The sequence below is a fragment of the Mesoplodon bidens genome, assembly GCF_964165515.1.
Source record: "Mesoplodon bidens genome assembly, chromosome: 3".
NCBI lineage: Eukaryota > Metazoa > Chordata > Mammalia > Artiodactyla > Ziphiidae > Mesoplodon > Mesoplodon bidens.
In genome coordinates this window covers 147,321,540-147,348,497 of record NC_138178.1, presented here as the reverse complement: position 1 = coordinate 147,348,497, position 26,958 = coordinate 147,321,540, and the positions used below count along the sequence as shown (strand labels likewise).

The window sequence follows — 26,958 nt, the reverse complement described above, 5'->3', positions numbered from 1 at the left end:
TTCATGAGTATCAACTTCTCTCTAATCCTTTGAATTTAAATGCAGCGGTTTCTCTGATGTCTATAAAACAAGACTAATCCTGCTGCAGACTGGGAAGAGAGCTGTAATTTGAAGTAGAGTTGAGCCTTGAACAACGCAGGGGTTAAGGAGCCGAATCTCCAGAGTTGAAAATCCGCATATAACTTATAATGCCCCTCCTTATCCACGGTTCAGCATCCAAAGATTCAACCAATTACGGATCATGTCATCCTATAGTATTTATTATCGAAAAACACCCACATGTAATTGGACCCACACAGTTCAAACCCATGTTGTTTAAGGGTCAACTGTAACCATGAAATAAGACTAAGTAAAAAATACTTCAGGGCTTCCCTGGTGGCGCAGTGGTTGAGAGTCCGCCTGCCGATGCAGGGAACAGGGGTTCGTGCCCCGATCCAAGAAGATCCCACGTGCTGCGGAGCGGCTGGGCCCGTGAGCCATGGCCGCTGGGCCTGCGCGTCCGGAGCCTGTGCTCCGCAACGGGAGAGGCCACAACAGTGAGAGGCCTGCGTACCGCAAAAACAAAACAAAACAAAACAAAAAAACCTTCATATATTGCTTAAAGCTGTGGTTATGGTAACAGAACACACTCTGGAACTGTACTGTCTAATACAGTAGCCACACACGACTAAAGTAACTAAAATGTTAGTTCCTCATTCATGCTAACCATATTTCAAGTGCTCAAGAGCCACGTGACACAGCTAGTGGCTACCATGGCTACCACAGCTACCAGAGTGGGCAGAAGCTAGTAGTTAGTGTCTTCTATACTGGACAGTGCAGATTATAAAATATTTCCACCACCACAGAAAGTTCTGTTAATCACCACTACCTGAAACATTAATTTTTTTTCAGGCTTCTTTTAGAGCCAATAAAAAGCACATAATCTAAATAGAGCACAGGTATGTATGCAACATATTAAAAACAAATAAGTCTGCAAAACACTGACAATGCTTACCGGCACTAACTTTTTAAGTCATAACTATAAATAATAGTAAGTCTGTCCTTGGAAGCCATCTAAAGTTATCCATAAACCTTACCAAAATGACCAAATTTCACAAGGGAGAAAATTTTGAGTAGCTCAAATACTATGATCCTTCAGACTCAGAAGACAAAATTTTATAATATATGTATATATATATACTCAACAAATTTTTCCATCAATTTCTTCACTTAAAAATCATAAACAAACGTGCTATACGGCAGTTAGATGTATTCTAATGTGAACGTATTGAGAATACGTTAATCTTCAACATATCCATATATAAAAGGTTTTCAAAATATTAGGCAATGTATGAAAATCAACTCCAGAATAAAGAAACAAAGAAAATCAGCCAAAATCTATGCAGTTGTAAATGTCCAGTTTCCGAACATCAAAAGCTAGACAAAAAATATTTATGTCCCTTGAATTCCTGTTTTCAAGAATCCTTCAACAAGAAAAAAGCGCATTATTTTTGCACAAATTGCTAGGAAAACTATTCCTGGAGGTGGTACTTCACCTTAAGCTAACTAATAATTGACAAAAATTAATCTTTTTTACAATACTAATTATATATCAAAACTATCAGTTTCAGAAAAGGTAGCAACTATTTCACAACACAGCAAAAGGTAGAAATTTAGGTTTCTAAACTATTGGCTATCAGTAGCATCACTGACACGCAGTCTTACTAATTAATTAACTCTTCTAATTTAAATGATAAAAAAATATAGTTGGTCTTGGTCTTTCCTTCCTCTGTACCACGTACTTAATATTTGACACATTCTGCCTTACACTGTTAGTTATCTTTGTATGTATCTCCCCAACTAAACAATAAACTCTAAGAGTATGATCCCATTATTGCTATGAATCTCCAGATTCCAGAGAACACTCAGAAGAGTATCTTGAACACAGTACACAAGCAACAAATATTTGGTGGATTCCTTCCTGAGTACCACAAAATGATATGAATTTCCAATTATGGACTCAGTTATTACTATGACCTTATTTGATTACAAGTCTTTCAATCTTATATTTAAAAAAATAAATTTAAGAATACAGTAAAGCTTCTTTCCCTTCCCCCAAATGCACTGATGATTTATTTTCATTCCAGTCCATTAACTAGAGTTCTAAAAGATATCACATTTAGGCTGATAAATATAGAACTAACTCTTAATATTAGTATTATAGAATTTTTAAATATTCATTTTTGTTTTTATCTCTATTAACTGGGAAGAATTAATAAGGGCCTACAAGGTTAACTTAATGAACAAAAAAAACTTTAAAAAGTAATTTTGAAATAGGATATTCTAACAAGCATAAAAAATACATGCAAATTCTCTTTGTAAGGAAATTGATGATTCACCCCCAATCTTTGGAGACATATACTTTACCAAGTTGCTTTTTAGACTGTTGATTGCTTACACTATTCATTAAACTTTAAAATAAGTTAATACATTTTACTGATATTTATAGAGTAATTATAATTAAAGTATTATCATACCTATTCCATTTCTTTTTGACAAGTTTTTCAAGTTTTGCATAACCATGCTATCCTACATTTATTTAAAGATGAGACTATTATTATGTAACTCACATTGAGAATACCACTATTACTTTACCTGAATATTTTTGCAATTAAAAAAGGTGGTTTTATTCAATTGGTGTTTCTCCTAATTCCTCACAGCTAAATTTTATCTTAATTCATTCATAATGAAGTCAGCCTCTTTAAGGTACATGCGATCTTCGTACTGGAAATATCATGGAACCTTAACAAAATCTACATGCTGACTGATTACTGGAAGACTACTTTCCAAAAATCCTAATGTGAGCCCTTTACAAATAAAGGGCTCACAGCATATCCTCATTTGAATGGTGATGTATTTAAAACCTTAGAAAAACATGGAGAAATCCTATGTGGTTGGCTGGAGTTAGAACAGTTCTTTAATATTCCACCAGGCAGAGAAAAAAACCAAATTTGTCTACATTTGTTTAGTGAGTGAGATCCAAAGAATGAAAGGATTTTTAAAGACTAAAAAGAGAAGGTTAAAAAAGATTAAGAAATATCAACATGGAGTGAGAAGGTAAGCAAAGAGTATGTCTATGGCAAGTATTATTCAAGGGGAAAAAAGAAGAGGTTAGAAAACACAAAATAGGAAAAGTAAAATGAAATGGTGAACACTTTCTGCAGGTTGGGACTACATCCCAAATCCATCAGCAAAAAAAGTTACCTCAGGGAGCAAAGGAAATAGAAGAGGAGGGCTCACAAAAAGTAAAGGCACTCAGAAAAGATTTCTAGACCAAATGTTTCTTTTCAATGGTTGCTTCCCCATTTTTATATTTTAAATATTGGTTTAACTTATCCACACTGCATTATAAATTATGTATTACTGCAGGATTAATTAGGAACATGATCTATGAAAGATGAAGTTCCTGACTGTAATGTAAAACTCAGAAGAACAATCAAGTCTTAAATCCCAAGGGGAATATAAAATAAAGCAGTAATTTAAAGATATAAGGATTTTGCTATTTTCATGAACAAGATTTTAACAAGGGAAGGGATTTATCTCTTCAAACCTACCATGCATTCAACAGCAGTTATTTCACCAAATTTTCTTCCTTTTGAATTTCAAAATGTAGTAAAATAATTTGGGTAATGATGCTTTTGGACAAAAGAGATTAATAAAAGCATACGGTATAATAACATACGCACTGCTTAAGCAAGCACATATATTTTCGTCCATATTTGTATTCTTTAAATAAAGCGTAAGTCTTTTGAATAGGTTTTTTTATATTTCTAATTCAAGCCATAGGCTCATTAGATTTGACATAATTGAGAATAAAAAAGCTTAAGAATTTCAATAAAAAATTACTCCCAAGATTATAAATAGATGCTTTCCTAATTAGGAATATTGGAAAAATAATTTTTTTGTTCAGCATACTATAAAGGTTGAGAAATTCACCATAAATGTACATACAAATATATATATCTGTATATATATATCTCCAATTGACCATAAGTTACCAAAAATTAAATATTCTAGTTCCGTGTCATTTACTAGGTCCTGGTGATTAATTTTCAAGCAATGCAAAATAAAATATATCATATTTTAGTGAAATAAAATAATCAAACTGGTTTATGAGGCTGACGTCAACAAGCTCACCACTCAGTCCATATCTGTTCATATTGAACACTGTTCAAGGTGTTCGGGAAAGATACTGCATTAATATTACTAACTTGGTGTAGGAAACAAAATGAAAAGCTGACTTAAGGCCTCTATTTACATTTTTATAACTGCCCTAAAATAATTTTTGTGATTTAAAATTGGCTAAACCAATCTGATCATTTTGTTTAAATAATGCAATATAAGACATGCATAATGCAATAAGCTCAGTCACATGCAGAGAAAGCCTAAAGAAGCGTAACAGTATAGGAGAGAAACTGGAAGAAAAAGGAAAACAAAGCTATTTAATAAATGCTTTCTTGAGACTGACAGAACAAGTTAGAGGTCTGTTACATGCATGCTAAGCTTGGTGGAATTTTAAAATACCATACCTTAGGGGTGATCCGATGAGCAATGTAGGAGGGGTAGGGTTACTCCCTGCATTGTGCCGGCGCCGTACTGCCTGGCGCCTAAATGTGCTGCGTTCACGGCGAAATGACACTGCCTCCTCGCTGGCCTGTGCTGCTGCATCAAGACAGACTTAGGTCAAACAGGAGCCTAGGTCAGAGGCGTAAACAGCAGCTGAGCCTGTCCTCCCCAGATACGACAGATTAACAGTGAACCTATGAAAACCTTTTGGCTCAGTCAAGTTCCCTTTACTTTGAGGGTGGGAAGTCAGGGACTACACATATTCCTTTTTATTAAAGATAACTGTTTCTTTAAAAATAATGTTTCTGATGTTATCTGGCCTCACCGTCTTCTCTTCAACCTCAATTTTCTATTTTAATATCTCTGTTGTTTTAAATCTTTTTCTAAAAGTCTTGTTTATTTAGTCCCATATTCCTCTACTGGCCCTTTAAGTCAGCCTTAAAAGTACTGTATGTGTCAGTTCCAACCAATGGTAAAGGGGCATTAATTTCTTCCTTTCATGAAGACAGTAAAAGCAACAATGATAGTACTTGTGATGACGAGGAGTCAGGCAGTAAGTTTATCTCACACTACCCTGTGCCACAGTTTTGGCAGCATTAAATGAAACTGCTGCCTGCTATGCTGCACAACTAGCTTTTTAAATGCTCAATTCAAGGTAGCATGTGTGTATGTTAACTGTAGAGTAGTTTGCTGCCATCGAACTTTATTCAACTCCATGCCCTCACACTGGTCCCCTCAACACTAGGAAGCAAATGTCAGCAAAATATCACCAAAAAAATTAGAAACCCATAGCTTAATCCAAAAGCAATAAAGTACAAACTAAAACCAAATATATAACAATAAGAAAATCAAAACTATGGCTTAATAGAATTACATAAAATTTTATAAAACCATGACTGATTTGGGTTTCTAAAACAAACCGCAAAATGATGTTTATCCATTTGAATCTAAAACAATCGTTTCCTATAGTGATCTAAATATTTTAAGAATCATTTTGATTTTGAGAAAGGGTATTTTGATACTAAATATGAATAAAGACAAAACAACTTAGTCCAGATGACATTTTTTTTTAAAACAAATGAAAATTTCTTTCCTTTCAGCAAGTATGAAATGGATTACAAAATCAACAATGTTGTATTTGGACTTCAGTTCTCTGACAAGTGTTCTTGACGTTTTGAAGGCATTACTAATTCTCATCATTATTCTGCTTAGCAACAGCCATTTCCATAAATTTAAATGTTGATTTTAATAAAGTATTCTTTTAAATGTTTACACTTTTATCCCTTCCCCAGGCTGCCCCAGTGAACGTTCTTTGTGTAATTAATCCATTATAATTAGGAATATATGGATTACCTCCAGAAGACATGGACTTCTCTATCTTTAGGCAATGTTTTCTTTTATTAAAGGGACGATAAGCACAGAATTATTTCACCCACTTGGCAAGCTTCTGCCGGTAAGAAGTGTAAGTCACAAATAACGGGTCAACAATTTACATTCCTTCTTTCTTTTTCTGCTCACGCACTCCAGTGACATTCTAAAGTTAGACAACTAAATCAGAATTAAGCTTTGGGGCTTTGAATCCAAACCAAACTTGACTCCCGGAGCTAATACTTCTTTTCTTTTCTTTCACCAGTTTTATTGTGATATAATGAAAATTCCTTTAATGTGAAAAGGCTGTTACTTGTGATGTAAAAGCTCATGTATACAAAAATTATATATGACCTGTGAGAATAATGCTGATTAAATATGATTATTTAGAACTGTGCTGTCTAACATGGTAACCACTAGTCATATATGGCTATTTAAACTTAAATTAATGAAAATTAAAAGTTCAGTTTACCAGATTCATGACCCATATTTCAAGCGCTCAACAGCTGCATGTGGCCAGATACAGACACTTCCAGCACCACAGAAAGCTGTATCGTATGGTGCTGATTTAGAGAGTCAAGGATGCCTGTTTGTCACTGTAACCTACAGAGCATATTGTGTGCTTTGCCTATTCCTGACAACCAAGACCTCAACAAAGGAAACAGTAACCAGCACTGGCACTAAGAAGAAAACATAATATTGGCATGGCAGTCATTGGATGAAGGATAAAACAAAGCAAACAAGCCACTTGAAAGAAGAAATGAGGAATTAGATGAGTGACTCATATACCTGTTAATGGTTTTCAGACGTCAGTAAGGTTAATTTGGGTTAGGAAATTTTAAGTCACTATTTTAAACCTCAATTCAAGACTTATTTTTGAAATTATATTGAAGATTTCTATTCTTTTGTTGTAATAAACTATTGCTCAATTTACAGGTCAATTCACTTCTGTTAAGAAACTTTCAAACATTCTTTCTAGTTTTAGATATATTGTTTCAACCAAAATACCAGAGTAAATTTACCCAGATAGAATTTATAGAGGATAATTTAATCCATAAAATGTACTAAAATTATTCAGAAGGTTTTGGAAAAAAGTAATAGATGATCCCTGAACACTGAGAAGAGGAGGAAGGGACATAGGAAACCGCTTTCTTTACTGTCTTCCTTCTACTGAGGACTTAATGGGGTTAATTTAAAATAAAAGCTAGTTATTCCATAGTATTGGGACAAAAAAACAAAACTACGGTGTCCATTTGTAGTCAAAATGTTCTTTGGTTTCTCCAGAAGGCACTTTTTTTTTTTTGCTAGTAACATACCACCTTACATTTTGTTATCTGCAAAATAACTATTAACACTATTTTCTTAATAGTTTTAGAAACATATCAAAAGTTTAGACGTCCATAGAACAACGTATTAAAATGGAGTTATGATTACTGCCCATGTTATCCTCTGTAATATTCAGGGTATAAATAACCAATGATAAAAAAATATTCAATGTTTACTAGAGTCACCCGTTTAACAGTAGCTAGGATCACACATTCGGCTGAAAACACTGTGCTATTATTTATGGTCACACAAATAAGATTAAACCATGCCCCCCCTGGGAAGGTGCTACTTATAATAGAATATTTCCATTTGGAACAGGTTCCAGTGGGGGTCCAGTTCTATTAGAGCCGAGGGGGAAAAAGTGTCTAAAGCTTAAAAATAATTTGCTGTAAGCATGCTCAGTCAGATAAGTTATAGCCTTACTTGATGAAAATTCACTTCCACAATCCAACTGCAAAAAACTCTTTTTGAATCCTTTAACTTTATAAGAGAAAGAAAACAAAAACAACAAAATCTTTTAAACTAGGGAACCAGAGAGGAGAGAGAAAACACTTTAAAACCTGGTTTTGAAGTTGATATTGCTTAAAACTCAGTATCCCCTGGCAAAGAATAAAATTAACTAGTATAATAATGAGTATAAAATGCAAACAGTAAAATTTTAGCACTCTAGGTACAACTAAATTTTATGCATGTGTAGGTAAAGGAGAAAAAAAATCACAAACATTCAAGTGATTCAAAAACCATGAATGGCAAGACAGATATAAAGCACTTTCAAGGACATATATTTAGACAAATGTGAATTTTTTAACATTTAAAAAAAAATTATAAGAGTCTTGACTTTCTAATTATTTCTTTGTGTTAAAAAGACTTCAAGAGACTGAATTACCATCATAAGTTTAAGAGATAACTTCAGATAATTTACCTATTTCTGGAGTAGTGATACAATCATTCAATTAAGTTTAAACATTCTCATGCACAAGGCACAGATATCCGAAGATATTTTAGACAGCTGTGGTCTGATCTATTCCTAAAGACCACAGAGAAAACAACATATACACCTCCCGCCTAAGGAGTTACTTCCCATTTATCTCAACGAGTTAAGGAAAATTCTACACATTCTATAGTGAATTATTTTAACACACTATTTTTTTTTTAATATGGGGGTATTAAAACAATAGACTTCCAGTTTGTTTTAGTCTGTTAAAAAACAGAGAAAGCATTAAAGGCACTAATATACTTTCAGGATGACTGGGATGGCACAAAAGAACACAATTTGGTGAGGCAGAACGTGAGGCTTGTTCATACTGTATCTCAAAAATCGGAAAGTTATGAGCAAAAATACATATAGAAAAAGATGCCACTTAAAAATGCCGCGAATCATACAGCTGACTGCTTAGTGAAAGGATTCATATGTAATAAGCTGCTTTCTAGTTGTTACATGCTGCTATGGCTGGCCTCTTGTGATAGCTCAATGGCTAGTAAATGAATTGATAAAAATTTAGACAGAAGACACTACTCAAGAAAGGTGTTGTTTTCAGAGGGCAGTGTCTATTGTAGGAAAAAAGGAGTAAATTTGGGAAGATCACGAAAATAAAAATGTGTGTTTTGGTACCACAGAAGCAAGCTGTTTAAGCCAACACTTTAAGGAAAACAGATGAAAGTATGAAACAAATATATACACATTTCAGAAAATTAAAATATAAATATAAACATTCTGAAATACACTGAAATATTCTTCAAGGTAAAAATTATTTTACTTAAGAATTAAGTTATTATATGGAGAAATGAACATTCAAATGATTTTGCAAAAAAACATTTTAAAGGAAATATTTTAGTCTAGGCATGAAATCCATCTTATCTAAACATCTTTTCCCTTTCTTACTTTCCATGTCAGTCAAGAATGATGCTAACATCAGCATGCAAAGATTTTGTTCTAATATAGAAACAAATCCTTACAAGCATCATTTTCTGGGTGGCCAAAGAACAAGAATCTGCTGCACAATTTCTAAGCATTCATTCTGAATTTAAATCATTTCCATCTATGAAAACATTTTAAAGGTCTACTCTATTTTTTTGACACATGAACCAACAAACAGTAGCAAACAACAACAAAATTATTAGCTGTATCTTGAGTTAGAGAATTTGCATATCTTTATTGATACTCTCCATAATCCCAGGCCGTCACACAAATACAGCTGGGTAGACAAAGTTAAATGATACTCTGGAGTCATTTAGGAACAGTTCCTAAAAGATATATAGTTTAAGGATTACTTACTTTCATAGGTGGTTCCTAATTTTTTTGAATCCTTTGTGAATGGTCTGATAGACCCTCTCTCCTGGAAAACTGCACTCAGAAACAATTTTGAATATATTTTCAGGAGATTCACATAATAAGGGATCATTAGTGAAGAATATATATTTGAAGTGACATATTTGAAAAGGAAAACTTCCTTACAAATGGCATCAGTGTCTTAGTTTTCATAATAAATCTAAAAAGCACTTGACACATGGAAGCTTGTTAGAGTCTGATCATTAACTGTGAGACATGTTTAAACAGTTATTATTACTGTTTCACAATTGAGGAAATTGAGACACAGGTTTAATGGCTTGCCAGACTATCCAGTTAGTAATTAGAGGTGGTATTAAAATGTAACTGTTTGAATCCTTAAACAGAACTTTACTGCTGCTAGAAAGAATGGGCTGGTTTTGGGAATTTGATATACAAACCCTTATTTGCCTCATCAATAAAATACCTTTTCTTGACACTGCTTTAAGAGAAGATAATTTTTTCAAGTAACTGAAGCATACAAACCTGCTTACTACATCTAATGAGCATTCTTCTATGTGGTTTTATATGTCTAAGCTTTCTTCTCAGTATAGACTAAATATAATACAATCTTTCCTTAGTCACATACATTTATTAGTGCGTTATACTGTAACACAGCATTAAGTTATGATTCTGTGATGTCCTTGAACAAATTAAGATAGTTTGCCCTGGATTTAATGACTCCCTACCATTCTGTTTTTGGCACTGGTGTGTATGGTTATTCCAGCTTCCGTAGAATTAGCAGTGCGTTTCTTCTGCTGTCATTATTTTTAGCCTCTATAAGCACCCCTCCCTTTCTACTAATTTTCTTCTTCTCACTTACTATGTTGACTGGGAAATCAGAAAATTAAGTTTCTTAGAATTTAGATTCCCTCTATTCAGTAAAATAAAACAGTTTTAATCCACATATTCTTGTCTGTTCAGTGGTCTTTGTTTTTTTTCAATAATATTTGGGATCAAATTTACATGTATGGTACAAACCCTCATAAACTGTTTATCAAGATTTGGCTTTTCTTTATTAAATAAAGTGACATTCCCTTAAAAAAAGACTATCTTTGGTTGCCAACACAAAAATATTATAATAGGATCTTATTTCATGCTTATAAAATAGTGACCCAAGTATTACATTTAAAATAATTTTCTCAAACAGAAAAACAGAGGTTGAGAAATTCAGAAAAAAATACAAAGAATAACAGAATGAATATAAACCTTCCTATTCTGGTTGCTCTTTACAGTCTGTTGAATTAGGCAATATATAAGTTTAAGTTACCCAAAAGAAAACAGGATAATTTTCTATCATATATAACTTGTCTGTACTTTTTATTCCTAAAATACTAGTCATAAGTTATTAAAGATATGCTTCATAATTATAAAAGAAAAATTAAATGCAAAAACAAGAGATCATCAGTAGAAAATGTCTTAGCCTGAATATAAAATTTTCCTGCCTAAGCAATCACAGAACATTATTGATGAAATCCAATTTTAACCAAAGTACTAGATCAATGGTGAGATGTCCTATGAAAACAATCATTTGCTATGTGACTCAGTATCAAAAGAAAATTTATATGACATATTGCTGCCAAGGTAAGATTAAAATCCATATTACTAGATTAGATGTTAATAAAAATATTTTTCTTTTTGGTATTATGTAAGAAATTAGGAATTCAGATTATTTATTTTTACTGTTATTGAGTTTCACAATGGCACAATGAGAGTATCTTTAATGTATTTCTATATCTAATCATTTTCTTCAACTTTAAGGATAGGATACATGAGTAGCGTAACAGACTGGCCTGTGAAATAGAAACATCAGCACTATTAAGCTGTTACTGTGTGCCAGGCACTGTTGTAAGCATTTTACATCTATTAACTCCTGTAGTCCTCATAAAAACCCTATAGGATGGGCGAAGCTGGGGCCAAGTGAGAGTGGCATCGACATACATACACTACCTAATGGAAAACAGATAGCTAGTGGGGAGCAGCAGTATAGCACAGGGAGATCAGGCTCGGTGCTTTGCGACCACCTAGAGGGGTGGGATAGGGAGGGTGGGAGGGAGGGAGACGCAAGAGGGAGGGGACATGGGGACATGTGTATGCATCTGGCTGATACGCTTTGTTGTGCAACGGAAACTAACACGGTATCACGAAGCAATTATACTCCAATAAAGATCTATTAAAAACAAAAAGCAAACCCCTATGGGATAGAAACTACTATCATCTCCACTTTAAGATGAGGAAGCCAAGGCTTAAGAAGGTAAGCAGCTTTCCCAGAGTCACGACTACAGTGAGCCCATATACTAACAAGGATGTACAACTCCATGTCACTGTATTAGGTACCTGCTATTTTAGAATATTTTATTTGGGTACTTTAAAGAACACTTCCTTAGTTCCATCCTTCCACAGGACCAACACCCATTCAGCTTAAAGACAAGACAAAAAGAAATCATCAGAGAACTCATTAACATATCCAAATTCATTAGGATAAAATCTACTTATGGTTTATGCATAGCCATGTGAATGGTCAAGCAGTATCCTCTGTTGTGCTGACACATTTCAGGAGTAGAGTATGTAAAGCAGAATAGATAGCCAAGAAAAATTTCTCCTAATTATCAAAAAAGAAGTAACAATCTAATAAATTTTACAAAGTACTTGGGAGTCTATATAATTTTTAAATAATGAAAACCAAAATAGATCCCCTCCCACTACCACCAATTATCCAAAAAGCCCAAACGAGACCCTATTAAAATGTCATGAAAACCAACTAAATATAAACCCAATACATTTAAGCAGTTTAGTTTTGATCTTATTTTTATTCTAAACACACTGAAGCTCAAATAAAAATAGCCCCGACAATGCCTGCCTTTGGCAAAAAATGTTTTTTAACAGCCCATAGATGATTACATTTATTCCACTGAAGTGCGTGGAAATTTTTAGTTCATTATTTGTTTCTTATTAACAGTCGATGATTTGTTTTTTAAAAAAAAAATAAGAACACAAACAAAAGAAAAGCTGGAATCTGGAAAAATGTGGGCTCATCTTAGTCAAAGATCAGCACTGAGAAGCAAATAAGACCTTCATATAACCTTGCCTAAAAAACAGAACGCCCCACATCCCTATGAAAAGGAAATGGCATTTTAAATACAAAGACATAAGATTTACTATAGCTCTTACACATACTTTAGTATTTACATTTCAACAATATTTAGAACAGTAATATTTTTCTATCATTGCATATTCACTCTTAAAATTAATTTTAATGACAACTTTAATAAAAATTAAGCTATAATTTAAAACCCAATGGTTTCTTGCATATTGTGAACATATCTGATATGATTTGTGTGAGAAATCACTAAAAGCATTTCAGACCTTTTATAAAAAACACAATGATACCCACATCAAAGACTTGAGGGAATTTAATTACTATATTGTCACCAAATGATTATAACTTCAGATATAATTAGTTCTCAATATTTAGGTCTGACAGACTAGTTTCTTCCTTAGGTACTAAAGATCATTTTTTTACATTCCCATTAGAAATTAATCTTTGTTAGAAACTATACCAAAAGAAGAGAATGTTTACCACATTATGGACTTTTAAAACACTGTGGGTGAAATTAGAATTCTTTTGAGAGAAAAAGCTTGTTCCTTGTTTCAGAATGTTTGTGCAAACAAAAAACTCAGCTTAACTTTTCATAAGACTGAACATTACTACACCAACAGACTATAAACTTTAAAACTAAAGGTATAAGCTTTATTAAAGGATATGAGGTGGAGGATAAAAAAGCCACGTGTTAGCTAGCAACACAGGACTTCATTCTTCTGATTCTAGTCAAGAATGAGATTCCATAATAACCAAAGAGAGTAAGCAAACTATTCTGGGCAGAAGGAAATACCAAGAAACAACTCCGAAATAAACAAAATGGCCAATACACACTGACAATATAAAATCACCTAACAAGTTTTGCACAATTCCTCATAAACCTGAAATAAATAAGCTATTACTTTAATCAAAACACCACCACTGTTATCATAGGGAGCACCATATATCCACTAATGGAAAATAAATGTCAATATAAACTATAAACGCTGATTAATAAATTTAATGTGAAGTTACAGAAAAAAAATAAAATGTTTTTAATGCCTACAACTTGAGTAAGCAAGAAATAAAACCAAAGAGACCGACAAAAAAAGAGCCACAAGCTTTCAAAGTACACAGTCAGAACTAAAGAAATATTTGGACAAATCTTATATAACAGGTTGAGTGACCTAATTCTGAAAGTTCAGTAGCACACATTGTATAAGAGAGAACTAAAAATGGTTTGGCGCCCTAATAAAATTCTACATTTTGTTGTTGCTATGGCTGTACACAGGAGGAAGGGGACCAATTTTTTGTTATTCCTGGTAAAACATTAACAGGTGGCAAATGGCTCAGAAAAGGTGAATGCCCTCAAGAACAAACTGACATACTCAAATAATACAACGAAAAAACATTTTCTTGGTGTTCACACCAAAACCTTTTCTAAGATAAACACCTCCCTCTTCATGCAAAGAAAGTTTATTTTAACAACATAGTGGAAGAGGGGCTATCAACACAAAATACACTCTAAATTGGTACTCCAATCAATAGCACCAAAAATTACAGTGACTCCTGGGTAAATCTCTTCCTGCAATTTACTTACCTCCACTGACTGCATCTTGCTCTTCGCCTTCAGGAAATGCGACCTGGCTTGGCAAGCTATTCCTAGATCGAGTGACTGTCTCTAACTGGGAAGCCCGTCCCAATAAAGATAGCTCATCTAGCACCTCTCCCTCTTTGGCCTCGAGATCTGATTTTGAAGTGGTTAAGGGTTCTATGCTTTCGGGTGCCATCAGCCTAGTGGAGTCATTCAAACACGCTACTGTGCCGCTGTCCAGGCTCAACACTCGGGCCCGAGTCTTGGCACTATTTGTGCTGGAAGTTCGCCGTGCTGTCCGCTTTTTGCCAGTTCCTTCAGGGCCCAGATGGGCTTTGTGTGCGTGCTCAGAGTCGGTGCCCCTCTCCTTAGGGGCGTGTTTGGTCTTTAGGGCGCTGTACCTGCCCTCGGGAGACTGACATGAATGAGAAGTGGTGCTAGAAGAGCTGTCACTGCCAAACTGGTGAGCAGACTGAACGCTTGACGCTCTGCTCAAGTCACTTTGGTCACTGGAGTCCTCATCGTGACAGAATATAGCACTATGTGGCTTGGTAGCAGAAATACCTCGAAAGGACACATAGTCCCTATGCCGACTTGAATCAAAACTGCTAGCCCGTTTTTTTCCTGTCCGTCTCCTGCCTGACTTATGAGCAGAGGCTGTCCGGTGGATTAAGCTAGAGGATTTAGGTCGTACATCCCCTTCCTTTTGCTTTCCACCAACATCTTTACCAACTTTTGAATCCACTGAAACAGCTGGCTTATCACTCTCCTCCTCTTTGTTTTCAGCAGTTTTCCCAAGTGGTGTGTCCCCCTGTGAAGTAAATTCATTTGCATGGGGGTTTTTATTGGCTTCTTCAGATGCAGAGGTGCTGAGACCTTTCTGATCGTGCATGTCCTCAGAGCTATTAGAATGCTTGGCTTCTTGAACCCCACTATTCGTACTCACTTCCAAGGCAGTTTTTTCACTGCTAGTCCTTTTGTCACTGGCACAGCTACTCTTGTCCTCTGGCTCAGCGCAGCACTCTTTCTTCTGACCACTGGTCTTTCCCACTTGGGGAGACTCCTCGTGCTCTGACAAGATGCTCTCTATGTGAGTGGAGCTGGTCTGCTCACTTTTATAGCTGCTGACGGTGCTGTGAGTGTCCCGGTCCGTACCACTGCAGTAGCTCTCTGTTGAGCCACTACTGCGCGTGCTCAGACTCCGCAAGCTGTCCATGCTTTTGTCTGCTTTCAAGGGTTTGCTCTTCCCACTTTTGGTAGGTGGCTGAGAATTACTGTTTTTCAGCTCACCAACAGGCTGAAATTCCCCAGGTAAACAAGAATTTTCCACCAAGGATTCTTTGGATCCAGAATGAGGCTTGGAAGATTCTAACTCACTAACAGGATCTAACCCACGTCTTTGCTGATACAGAGGGAAGTCATTCAGGGAAGTGTCTGGAAAAGCCACAGCAGAGCTAGAAGTCCGTGGTACACCTCGCGGCCGGTGATCTTTCCTGTAAGAGTGTGAATGTAAAGGGACAAGAGATGCTACTTCTGTGTCACAGGCACTGGACAGAGACTGCTCAATGTGGTGGTGGTGGCTGTGACTTGGCAGGCTCACTTTGTCACTGCAGTCTCTTGGTAAGTCCTGTCCACATGAGGATAAGGACGGCTGAATGGAGATGAAGGAATCATTGGAGACCAAACGGAAGAGCTTCCGATCAGCTGCCAAATCTGTTTCAAACATATATTTGGAAATGTTAACACAAATCTACAATCTGTTTTTTCTACTGTTTAACAATGGAAAGAATTCACAGTGTACCATAAAAGTATAAACAATTTCTCAAGTAGCTTACTGAATAACAGTTGACCAGTTATTCCAAAGGGCTGGTTTTATTTCACAGCTGTACAAAGAAAGCATTCTACTAATGGAATGAACTCAATTTCCAAATCTTCAACTGGCTTCAGAAAAAGTTCTATAGATTATTAACAATAAAATAAGAAGCAACAAAGGATTATACTTAAAATGAACCTGGATTTCTGTGCGAGTTCTGTCCCTAACTTACTAACTAGGTAACCTTGGGTTACCTTTCTAAGCTTCTGTTTCCTCATCTGTAAAATGTGGTATCAATCTCACTTAGTACCATGCAATAACTGAGTTAATAACATAACGTTGCTTAGCACAATGTATGGTAGCTATCATTATTTTACCTTGCAAAATTAAAAATCTTAAAAAAAACTAATATAATTGTTTTACAAATCCACAAAAACCTAGAGTAATCAGAAACAAACAAAAAAATCAAAAGGCTGACCAATGCACAGACAAGATATGATATAATGATATAAGATACGTTACTGTTCACAGTGGTTGAAAAAAATTAAAACAATAATTACAGGGCAAAATACTACATTTTATCTTTCACCACGCATGCAACGATTACAAAATGCTTCATGAAAAAAATACATATCCCCTCCTATATCTGTAAGACTATTCCTTCAATTCACCATTTAGGGCAGTGATTAGTGACTTGAGTTATCATATATACTATATATATAAATATAGATATAAATATAAATAAACCCATCTACCCACCTACCTACATAGTAATTTATCTTGAAATATAGCTTGACAACCCAACTGTACAATAGCTGATTTTTTATATACCTTTTGACAGATAAGGATGGTTGAATCTGCTGTTAGTTCAATAAAATGAAATATTATTGTCTTATTTGTCATAACTAGATAGGAAAAATACAATAACAGATTCTATAATAAGTTAGACTCTTCCCAGTAGAGTTACCTTAAATAATAAAAGCGTACATTTTCCCTTAAGATTAATACAAAATAAAAATGAAATACTAGAAATATTTATGTACTTTAAAAAATCTAAATGTAGATTAGATCTAAGTAATTAAACACTTAGAGGTACCCTCTAGAATGTACCATATAAACTGTGATTTATAAATGACATATTAGGCTTTATCTTATGTTTTAAAGTCTTCAAGATAAGTGAAACCAATGTTCTTTTCATTTGTCCAAAACTGTGCCACTGTACTTGGGTTCTTATATTCTTTAAAAACCCAAATTTAAAAATTAGTACTGTATTTACTTTTCTGTAGTATTAATTTATAATGTTATTTCTAAAAACTCTCTATATCCCTAATAAACAATTATGGGATGGTGTAATAGTCACATTTCAAGGATATGAATTTCATAAAACAAAAACTTAACTGAGTAAGTAGTTGAAAACCACTAATTCTAAAATACAACAAAAGACTTTTTAAAAAATACTAATGATCAAAACCAACTCCTTTCCAAGACATTAATAAAGCAGAAAGTTAAGTTTTTCATTTTAAAAGACACAGCCAAACTTGCTTTAATACATGTGTTTTTTTCAGTGTTGCTAAATAAATATACCATAATAAGTTTGACTTTGTCAGGAAGAACTTTAGGTGGTTTAGGAAACTTCCAAGTAAACATGTCTTCTTAGACATTTTTCTTACTGGTAGCAATACCGTCAAAGACAGGCTCAAATCAACCCAGAGAGATTCTATTTTTCATCTAATTAAACTTTTTTCCAGTGATAGCTACCGTTAGTGTTCAGGATAAGAAAAGCATCTCACATACTGCTCATGGTGGTGCAAACTAGCGCAACCAACCTTCTGCAAAGCAATTTAGCGATGTTGACAAAAGCCTTCAAAAATATACTTACCCTTTGATCACTAACTATTTCTAGAAATTTTTACTAAAGGATAAAAATCAGATATGTGAATAAGGTTTTAGAAAAAGGTTGTTCATCTCAGGTTGTTAAAAAACTCCTTAAAACACAGAACTATAAAATTGTCCAGTAAAATGAGGTTGAATAAATTACACTGTCTAGTAATAACACCATGCAGGCACTACAAATGTTTTCAAAGATTATGTAATATGAGAAAATACTTAAAGTGAAAAAGATGGCACTATATAAAAAATATGACTCCAGTCTGTAAGAGTTAAAGAGAATACTAAGGGTATATGTACATATGTTTGTAGGAATGTTAAAAGTAATATACCATATTTAGCCATAAAAAGGAATAAAGTCCTGACACATGCTATAACATGCAAAGTGAAGGAAGCCAGAAACAAAAAGCCACATATTACATAATTCCATTTATATGAAATGTCCAAAATAGGCAAAGGCATAGCGACAGAAAGTAGATTAGTGATTGCCAGGGGCTGGTTGAAGGAGGAAATGGGGAGTATAATGGTTATGGGTTTCTTTTGGGTGTGATGAAAATGTTCTGGAGTTGGATAGTGGTCATGGGTACCCAAATCTGTGAATATACTAAAACCCACTGAATTGTATACTTAACAGGGTGAATTTTATGGTATGTAAACTATATCACAATAAAAAATAAGGAAAAAAGTGACACACGAAAAAATATTAACAACAGTTATCTCAATGGCAGAAGTGTAAATTATCTTCTTCCTCATATTTAACTGTATTTTCTAGAATTAACATACTACTTTTATAAACAAAAATCATATCTTCCTCCTCTCTTCTAGATCATCCCCATCAATTATACAAAACAAGCTGTTATTTCTCTTACATTCTTACAAAATCCAAATCTCCTCCTTTGTCCTCACTTCCCCTGCAAGCTATCACCTTGTACCTCTGATCTCCTTTAGAAAAATTCACCAAAAAGCAGTCTATATTCACTGTTTTCAATTCATCTCCTCTGACACGTATTCTAGTCCCACCCCATTAAGAAGCTTATCAAGGTCACCAACAACCTCTACGCTAAGTCCAGTGGTCAAGTCTCGGTCTCATACAACTTGGCCTATCAGCAATATTTGACAAAGCTGATCACTATACTCTCCTTGAAATGTGGGGATACACACCTCTACCTCACCAGTTGTTCCAATTCAGTCTCCTGGATTTATTAGACTACAGTGGCTCAGAGCTCAACAGTTGGAACTCTTCATTCTTCTATCTATACTTTCTCTTTTGTAGGTCTCATCCAATTTTCTGGCCCCATAATAACTGAAGTTCAGAAATACGTGTAGCTAGTTCCTGCATCTTCTATCCAGCCCCGGTACTATACAGGGATGGACTAGAGTTCTGATCTTGGGTAGGGAAGACATGAGTGAGGCTGGGGAGGGAAACTGTAGATAACCCCTTCTTAGAAAATGTAGAGGACACATCCCCACAACCTCAGTTTTCTCCCAATCATCCTGAATCATGTTGATGAAATGAGTGCCAACTAGTCAACTAATTGCTAACTAACAACTAATTAAAGGTCACTGTCCTGTAAATCCAAACCAGCCAGAGAGCCAGGAGAGCCCCCGCTGATATTTAAGCCAGAATGAACGACAGCCACTAGGTGGTGCCTAACCGTAGCCAAGATCTACAGGGATTTGGCTCAGGGAGCCAGGCTGCCTCAACTCCAGGCCAGCTAACTGTAGAGGCTTTCCCTGTTAGTTCATGAATTTCATGTTAACCCAACCCCACATGTGACATAACTGAATTTTTATTTTTGATATTTATACACTGAAAACTCCTAAATTTAAAACCTCAACCCTGATGTCTTACCCGAAATCCAGACCTCTCTAATTATCTACCAATTACTGCTGCTTAGAAGTCTAACAGCAACTCATACTTGACGTGCCCAAACTGAACTCCCTCTCTTCCCTCCACCATGCTCTCCCCACTCCTAAATCTGCTCCTTCTCAGTCTTCCCCCTTTCAGTTAATGGAGACTCCATCCTCCCCATTATTTAACCCCAAAATCTTAGAGTCATCTATGACTACTACTCCTCTCACACGGTATTTCCAAATCCATCCACATATCTCTCATTAACATCTGCCACACACAGTCAGACCACTTCTCGCTACCCTGATCTGTGCCCCGATTATTGCAATAATCTGCTAACTGAGCTCCCTGCAAACAGCCTTTGCCCCTTTTAATATATTCTCAACACAGGAGCCAGAACAACGGTTAAAATGTAACACAGATGATGACACTTCTCTGCTCAAAACCCTATAGAGCAGTTTATCGTCTCACTGGAAATTAAAAGCAAAATCTTTAAAATGGCTTACAAGACTGTAATTTGGCCTCACTTACTCTGTACCAGCCCCACTATTTCTCAAACCTGACAGGCATGTTCCTGCTTTAGGACTTTTGCCTGTGCTACCTCTGCACGGAGGCCGCCTTCCTCCCAAATATCCCGACAGCTCGCTCCTTCACCTCCTTCAGGTCTTTGCGCTTAGCGAGGTTTTCCCTCAACCATTCTATTTATAAACTTACGATGGCCAGAGCCCCCAGCACGCCCTATCCTCTGTCTCTATTACTACATCTATATTTGATTTATAATAGTATGTTTCCGTACTAGTAGTATGGAAGCCACAAGGGTAGAAATTTTTGTCTGTTCACCCATTATTTCTAGTACTTAGACTGGTACCAGGCACATATGAGTACTCAATAATAATTGTTAAATGTGAAATACGTGTGAAAATGTTACATGATAAAAGCAAGTTATAAAACTATGTAAAAGTAGTATAGCATAGTGATTAAAAGCAGGATTTAGAACTCGATTTGAACTACAGAACTGCCACTTTGCAGATGGGTGACTTTGGGCAAGTTTCTTATAACTTTGCTCTAAGCTATGATTCGCTCCTCTGTAAAGTGAAAATAATAACCGTATTAACTTCAAATGCTTGTCGTGAAGATTAACTGGGTGAATGCATATAAAGTGGCTAGAAAAAGACCTAAACCAGGGTTTGATAAACTAAGACCTGTAGAGCCAAAGAGGCCCTCTGCCTGTTTGTAAGTAAAGTTTTAGTGTAACACAGACATTCCCACCCATTTATACGTTGTTTACGGCCTCTTTCACTCTACAATGGCAGAGCTGAGTGGCTGCAGGAGAGACCACGTGGCCAACAAAGCTTTACAGAGGAAGTGTGCTGACCCCCCACAGGGCAACGGTATGCACTCAGTTACTGTCAAACACCATTATCTATGTCAATATGTATCTGCCAGGGTAGAATTATAGGAATATAATTCCCAACGTACTTGCACAAGGTACTTTCCAGAGGAAAATAAAGAGACCTATGACCCGTAATGGTAGTGGCACTAGCCCCTCTAAGATCACTATCCAGTTTCTGAGACACTAATGATTACATATTATAGAAAGGAATACTGTAATTCTCAAAGAGATTAATTCACCTTTCCTTTTTATAAGAAAATAGCTTCCATACCATATAGTATGTTTAAAAGTATTTTTAAGGGGAGAGGGGTAGGTTGTGAGGGGTGGTCCAAAGAAGCAAACAGTGACGAGGTACTGTAATTCAAAAAAAGCAGCTACAGTGATAAACCTAGAATGCTAAGTACCAGGAACAAAATATACTTGCAAGAATTAAACCTGGGTAAAACACTAAATTAATGGGAAAATGTCACAATTCAGTGATCTATTTGTGACTTCATAAATAAGTTTCATAATTCAGTACAGGAAATTTATCACCTTGCCTGCCTGCCAAACATCACCCATAAGCTAATAAAAACAACAGGCTGGAAACAGGGAGACAGGTTTCTAATCCAATTTTGGCTCACTGATTATATAACCTGGGATAATCTCCACTTGAAATGGGTATGACATATCCGTCCTTTCATGTTTGAAAATTAAAAACCAAACTTGAAAATGTGGCAGTTCTTAAAAAAAAAGGAACTCTATAAAATCCAAAATACTCATTTATAATGGAGTTGAATAAGGAGAAAAAAATATATCACTTAAAACCAAAATTTCTATTAAAGGTTAAAAATCTGTTACAGGAAGGCACCAAGCTGGAAGCAGACAGTTTCTCAGAAACTCCAACAGCAAGTTATTTCTCTGTGAAAACACATTGTCGTTTCTGCAGTTGGGCAACATATGCAGCAGTTGGCATTTAGACGTCATACTGAATGGAAGAGAACAGTTTTACATACTAGGTTATCACTAAGCTAAGCAAGATGCTCTGACCAATTAAAGGAATAGCAGATTCTTATCTCCCATCTCACATTCATTCTGGGGCATATGCTCATAAAGTTACCCTGTTTACTTGGCAGAACATGTGTAGCTGAATTCCAGAAAGCTGTAAGTACTTATAACACTGTGTTACTGTTATGTTAGCAAATCATTTTATTTTAATGTTTCTAAAAAATACCATATTAAGTTATTATAACCTTCTGCCAAAATATGAGCAGCACATTCCACAAGCTCACCCTGGTCACCATACTACATAAGGGCATCATGAAGTAAAACGTTCCTACCTTGTTCTTCACTTCCTTCCTTACAAAGACTCGAGCTCTGGCCCAGACTTAAACTGATATCATCAGAAGTCTTAGCGGTGTCTGTATCTCCTACAAAGTGAAGAGAGACCCATGAAGACACTATATGAAAAGTAAAGGCCGTACAGAGTAGCATAACAAGGAAGGACACGAGGGAGTACAGTAGACATTTATGAACTAAAGCAGTTTTTGTATCAAGGGGTACAGTGATGGGAGATGCATTAAACTAGCAGGAAGTATCGTGGACTGTCAGACCACATAATTATTCTCATAGTGCTACAAACCAAATACGGAAAGCCTCATAATATTAGCTAATACAACTATTTCTTTCAAAAGAATTATTAAAAAGGAAATGCAAATCATGTAATAACAAGTTGAAACAACATAAAATTCCCTCCCAGGGAAAATCAGAGAGTTATAAAATTACAGGGCAAAAATAATAATGAATTTATCTGAAATAGATGTATTGAATAAAAGGGATATGTAAGCTGTACAGGAAAAAAACTTTTTTTTAGTGTCTTATTCGTGCCCAATTTAAAGGTTTCACATTAAATTAGTTTTCTATGAACCTCATCAAAACCCATGAAAGTATCTTCCCTCAAGGCAAAGAAGTTTCTTAAAGATCAAAATTTATAATTCATACAATGTAATGCAAATGGTCAAATACTTTTATGAAATGTGGATGATGAAAGGAGACCACAATTTAAATCAATTAATCTTTAATATAAGATACATAATTTTGGGCTTCCCTGGTGATGCAGTGGTTAAGAATCTGCTTGCCATTGCAGGGGACACAGGTTCGAGCCCTGGTCCGGGAAGATCCCACATGCCGCGGAGCAACTAAGCCCGTGCGCCACAACTACTGAGCCTGTGCTCTAGAGCCCATGAGCCACAACTACTGAAGCCCACACGCCTAGAGCCCGTGCTCCACAACAAGAGAAGCCACCGCAATGAGAAGCCCGCGCACTGCATCAAAGAGTAGCCCCCCCTCGCCACAACTAGAGAAAGCCCGTGCACAGCAATGAAGAGCCAATGAAGCCAAAAATAAATTAATTAAATAAATAAAAAATTTAAAAAGTTTACCATAAAAAAAGATACATAATTTTATCCTCAAGAATGATTTTTCATTACATGTAAATATATGATACAGTTATCTTTACTAGAAACAAAAAAGAAATGGAAAGTCAGAGGTAACTTTCAGGTTAGATCACACCTACCTTTAATAGTTGTTGCTGTTCCAAGACGAGAGGAACCAGATCCAATCTGAAAATATGACATGAAGTAAACGAAATGCTAGCTACGCCATCAGCACAGACTAGCAAGGTTATCAAATGAAATTATATTATCAAAACATGTTATCAGTCACTTTCACCAAAAGGCCATGATGTACCAGAGCCGCAGTCCTTGTCTGCTGTGGCGCATGCTGCGCATCTAGTACAGATTTGCTGAGACACTGAATCCCTCTGCGTACTCAGGACTGATGGAGCCCCCAGGGCAAGAGCCTCCAACCTCGAACAATCCGTGCCAAACGGTCATTGTCATTTTTATATTGCATCATGACATGTTCAAGTTATAAACAAAAGCAAAACTAGGTGTTAAGTCTACCTGAAATAAATTTAGACTTATCAGGGCATATAAAGGGAAAGTTTGGAGGACGTAACATACTAACAAAGAGCAAGCTAAATCTTACTTTCAAATTGTTAGTAAATCAATATGTTCTTTCCTGAGTTTCAGACAGAAAGTAAGGACTTCTTTGTAGGCTGCTATAACATATTTTTAAAGAATAAAAAAAAACTAAGCCATCTAAGAAAAAGAAATTTTTAGCACAAACTCTATAAACAGAACACTAAAATCTGCGGAGCTTTTAGGGCTTATATTCAAGATGGTATAAGACGTCCCTAAAATTTCATAACCATCAATTATTATACTACCATAAAAATAATAGAAACGAATACCACAAATTCCATGAACACATTAAGGAAACCAAATATAACATGACAGTTATTAAATCAACAAGTCTGAGTAACTCTTTTTATAACCTGTTTTCAAGGGATTCAAGAAGAAAATAGTCAAGCAAATTTAACACCTCATACTAAAATCAAGAACATTCATATAATACTCATATTTTGCCAAATCTTTTCTTTCATTGATTCAACTGAATAGAAGTATACAATGAGAAATTTGGTCAAAATATAGGTTAATATTGACTTTGAAGGGGCATGAGGGACTTTCTTGGTCTATATTTGGGGGGGATAAATACAGAAAAGCATGAAGAATAAAACATAACCACCCATTGTATCTGTTAAGATTGCTTTTGTCACCAAATAATAGAACTCAACTAATTAGGTGACTTAAAGAAATAGTTTTATGTCTGTCACCTAAGTTTGGAGCTGGTTTAATAGCATTTGTTCAGCAGCTCTATAATATTAGGGCTCTGGATGGCAGAGCCTAATTGTCTAATTGTCTGGACGGCAATTAAATGGGTTACACATATGTAAAAATCTACTGAGCCGTACACTTAATAAGTGTATACTATGCTGTATAAAAGTTATATGTTGGTGAAAAAGTAAGTAAAAATAAACATACACATACAGGTTAAAACTACTAATAAATTCTTATGTAGCCAATAAAAAAATGAGCTTTGCAATATTTTTTGAACTGCTTATTAAGTTTGATTCTCCTGATTTTTCCTAATTTCTGCTTTCAATTAGCCATAAAAGGCACTGCAACTAGACAGAAAGAAAAAGGCCAAAAAGCATTTTACTGCAAGACTTTCATTCTTATCACACCTGCTAAACAAGTTATAAAACTAACATGTTATTTTTCTACTAGAATAATAAGCGTATAACTTCCTAGACAGAAGTTTAAAAACAAGTAAGCAAACAAAAAACACCATTTCATGCCACCCTTCTAAGAATTTAAACTTTAAAAAAATGTTTTTTGAATATGCGTACGGTAGTCATTTGCTCACAACCTCAAAGTGTTCTCTTTTTCTTTCCTTAACAAACTTCCCATTTTGTTCAAATGTTGGGCATATTATCTTTTGACTTAGGAGAAGAGGGCCCAGACTCTGATCTAGGTGTGTACTCTAGTTCTGCTCAATGAATGCATGGGAGAGTCTGTTGGAGGGCTTTGAGGAAAGACCTTTTCATGTCTGAGAAGATGATGAGCAAGGACAACTCTGCCCCACACTGTCACCTGCTTCTTAACTTTTCAACAGGATCATAATTGAAGCTGCTGTGCTCATCCTGCAACTCTAAGGAAAAGCCAAAAGAACTAGGGAAATTCCAACCCAGAGCCCTAATATTATTGAGCTGCTGAACAAATGCTATTAAACCAGCTCCAAACTTAGGTAACAAACATAAAACTATTTCTTTAAGTCACCTAATTAGTTGAGTTCTATTATTTGGTGACAAAAGCAATCTTAACAGATACAATGGGTGATTATATTTTATTCTTCATGCTTTTCTGTATTATTTAAAATTTATCCCCCCCAAATATAATGGAGTTGTGACTGTTCACACATGAAACAATAAGGGATTGAAAATATAAACCACAGTGCATACAAATAAAAGAATGCAATACAGTCCCCAAAATGTCACTGCAGAAGAACACTTAATAATATTAACATTCATGATATAGTCAGTAAAGAGAATCAAGTTCCAAAGAACAGCACACTAAAATCCCTCTTTATTTAAAAAGTTTTTTTGATTATGACATTACAGATGATTTTTATTTTCTTCTTGTTGTTTGCTAACTTTCTAAAAATAAACACATTCAGAAAAGGAAAAAATTAAGAAAAAAATGATATCTTCATACACTTAGAGGTAAAGTTTTTACTTAATAGGTTTGCACAAACTAAGATGGTCCAGTGTTTCTTCTCTTTGGTAAGTGCCAAAGGAAAGTCCAGGAAGGATTATGGATGTCAGAGAAGAAAAATTACTTCCAACTAAAGAGCAATCAGGCAAGGCCACCTCCTCCATGAAGCCTTGCCCCTCTCTCTAGCTGGAAACAATTACTTTCTCCTCTGAAATCTATAGCCCCTTTTCTGTACCATTCCTATGGCAACTATTACTTTGTATCTTGTAGTTACACTTACTTGGTAACATATATTTATAACTTCAGTTACTTATAGACATCTACTAGGAAATTGCAAACTCTTTGAGGGTGAGACCCACTCCACATCCCGGACAAACAAAATGCCTTAAATATTATCAGGTACTAAAATATTTTAAGGAAGATAAGTGATAAAAGGGAAGAGAGGGACAGGGCGGGGGTGGGAATGGAGAGTAGAAGATGGAAAGGAGAAGGGTAGCAGTGGCAGGAAGGAAAGAATGATCACAATGACTATGATAGAGCTACTGTGTTCAAGGAGTTC

At 35.3% G+C, this 26,958-nt stretch overlaps 1 protein-coding gene across 5 annotated transcripts in view; it reads right to left on the bottom strand.

The window, feature by feature from the left end:
* Window positions 1–26,958, bottom strand: part of PCNX1 (pecanex 1) — a 175,996-nt gene that overhangs the window by 100,849 nt on the left and 48,189 nt on the right. For 2 of the 5 annotated variants that reach the window (XM_081227690.1, XM_081227688.1), the window contains exons 4-7: window positions 23,798–23,843; window positions 22,563–22,652; window positions 14,305–16,011; window positions 4,569–4,701 (exon numbers count right to left, since the gene is read on the bottom strand). In XM_081227690.1, the coding sequence (XP_081083816.1) occupies window positions 4,569–4,701; window positions 14,305–16,011; window positions 22,563–22,652; window positions 23,798–23,843 (1,976 nt within the window). The remainder of the gene's footprint in view (window positions 1–4,568; window positions 4,702–14,304; window positions 16,012–22,562; window positions 22,653–23,797; window positions 23,844–26,958) is intronic. The other 3 variants (XM_081227691.1, XM_081227692.1, XM_081227689.1) reach the window with 2 other exon arrangements.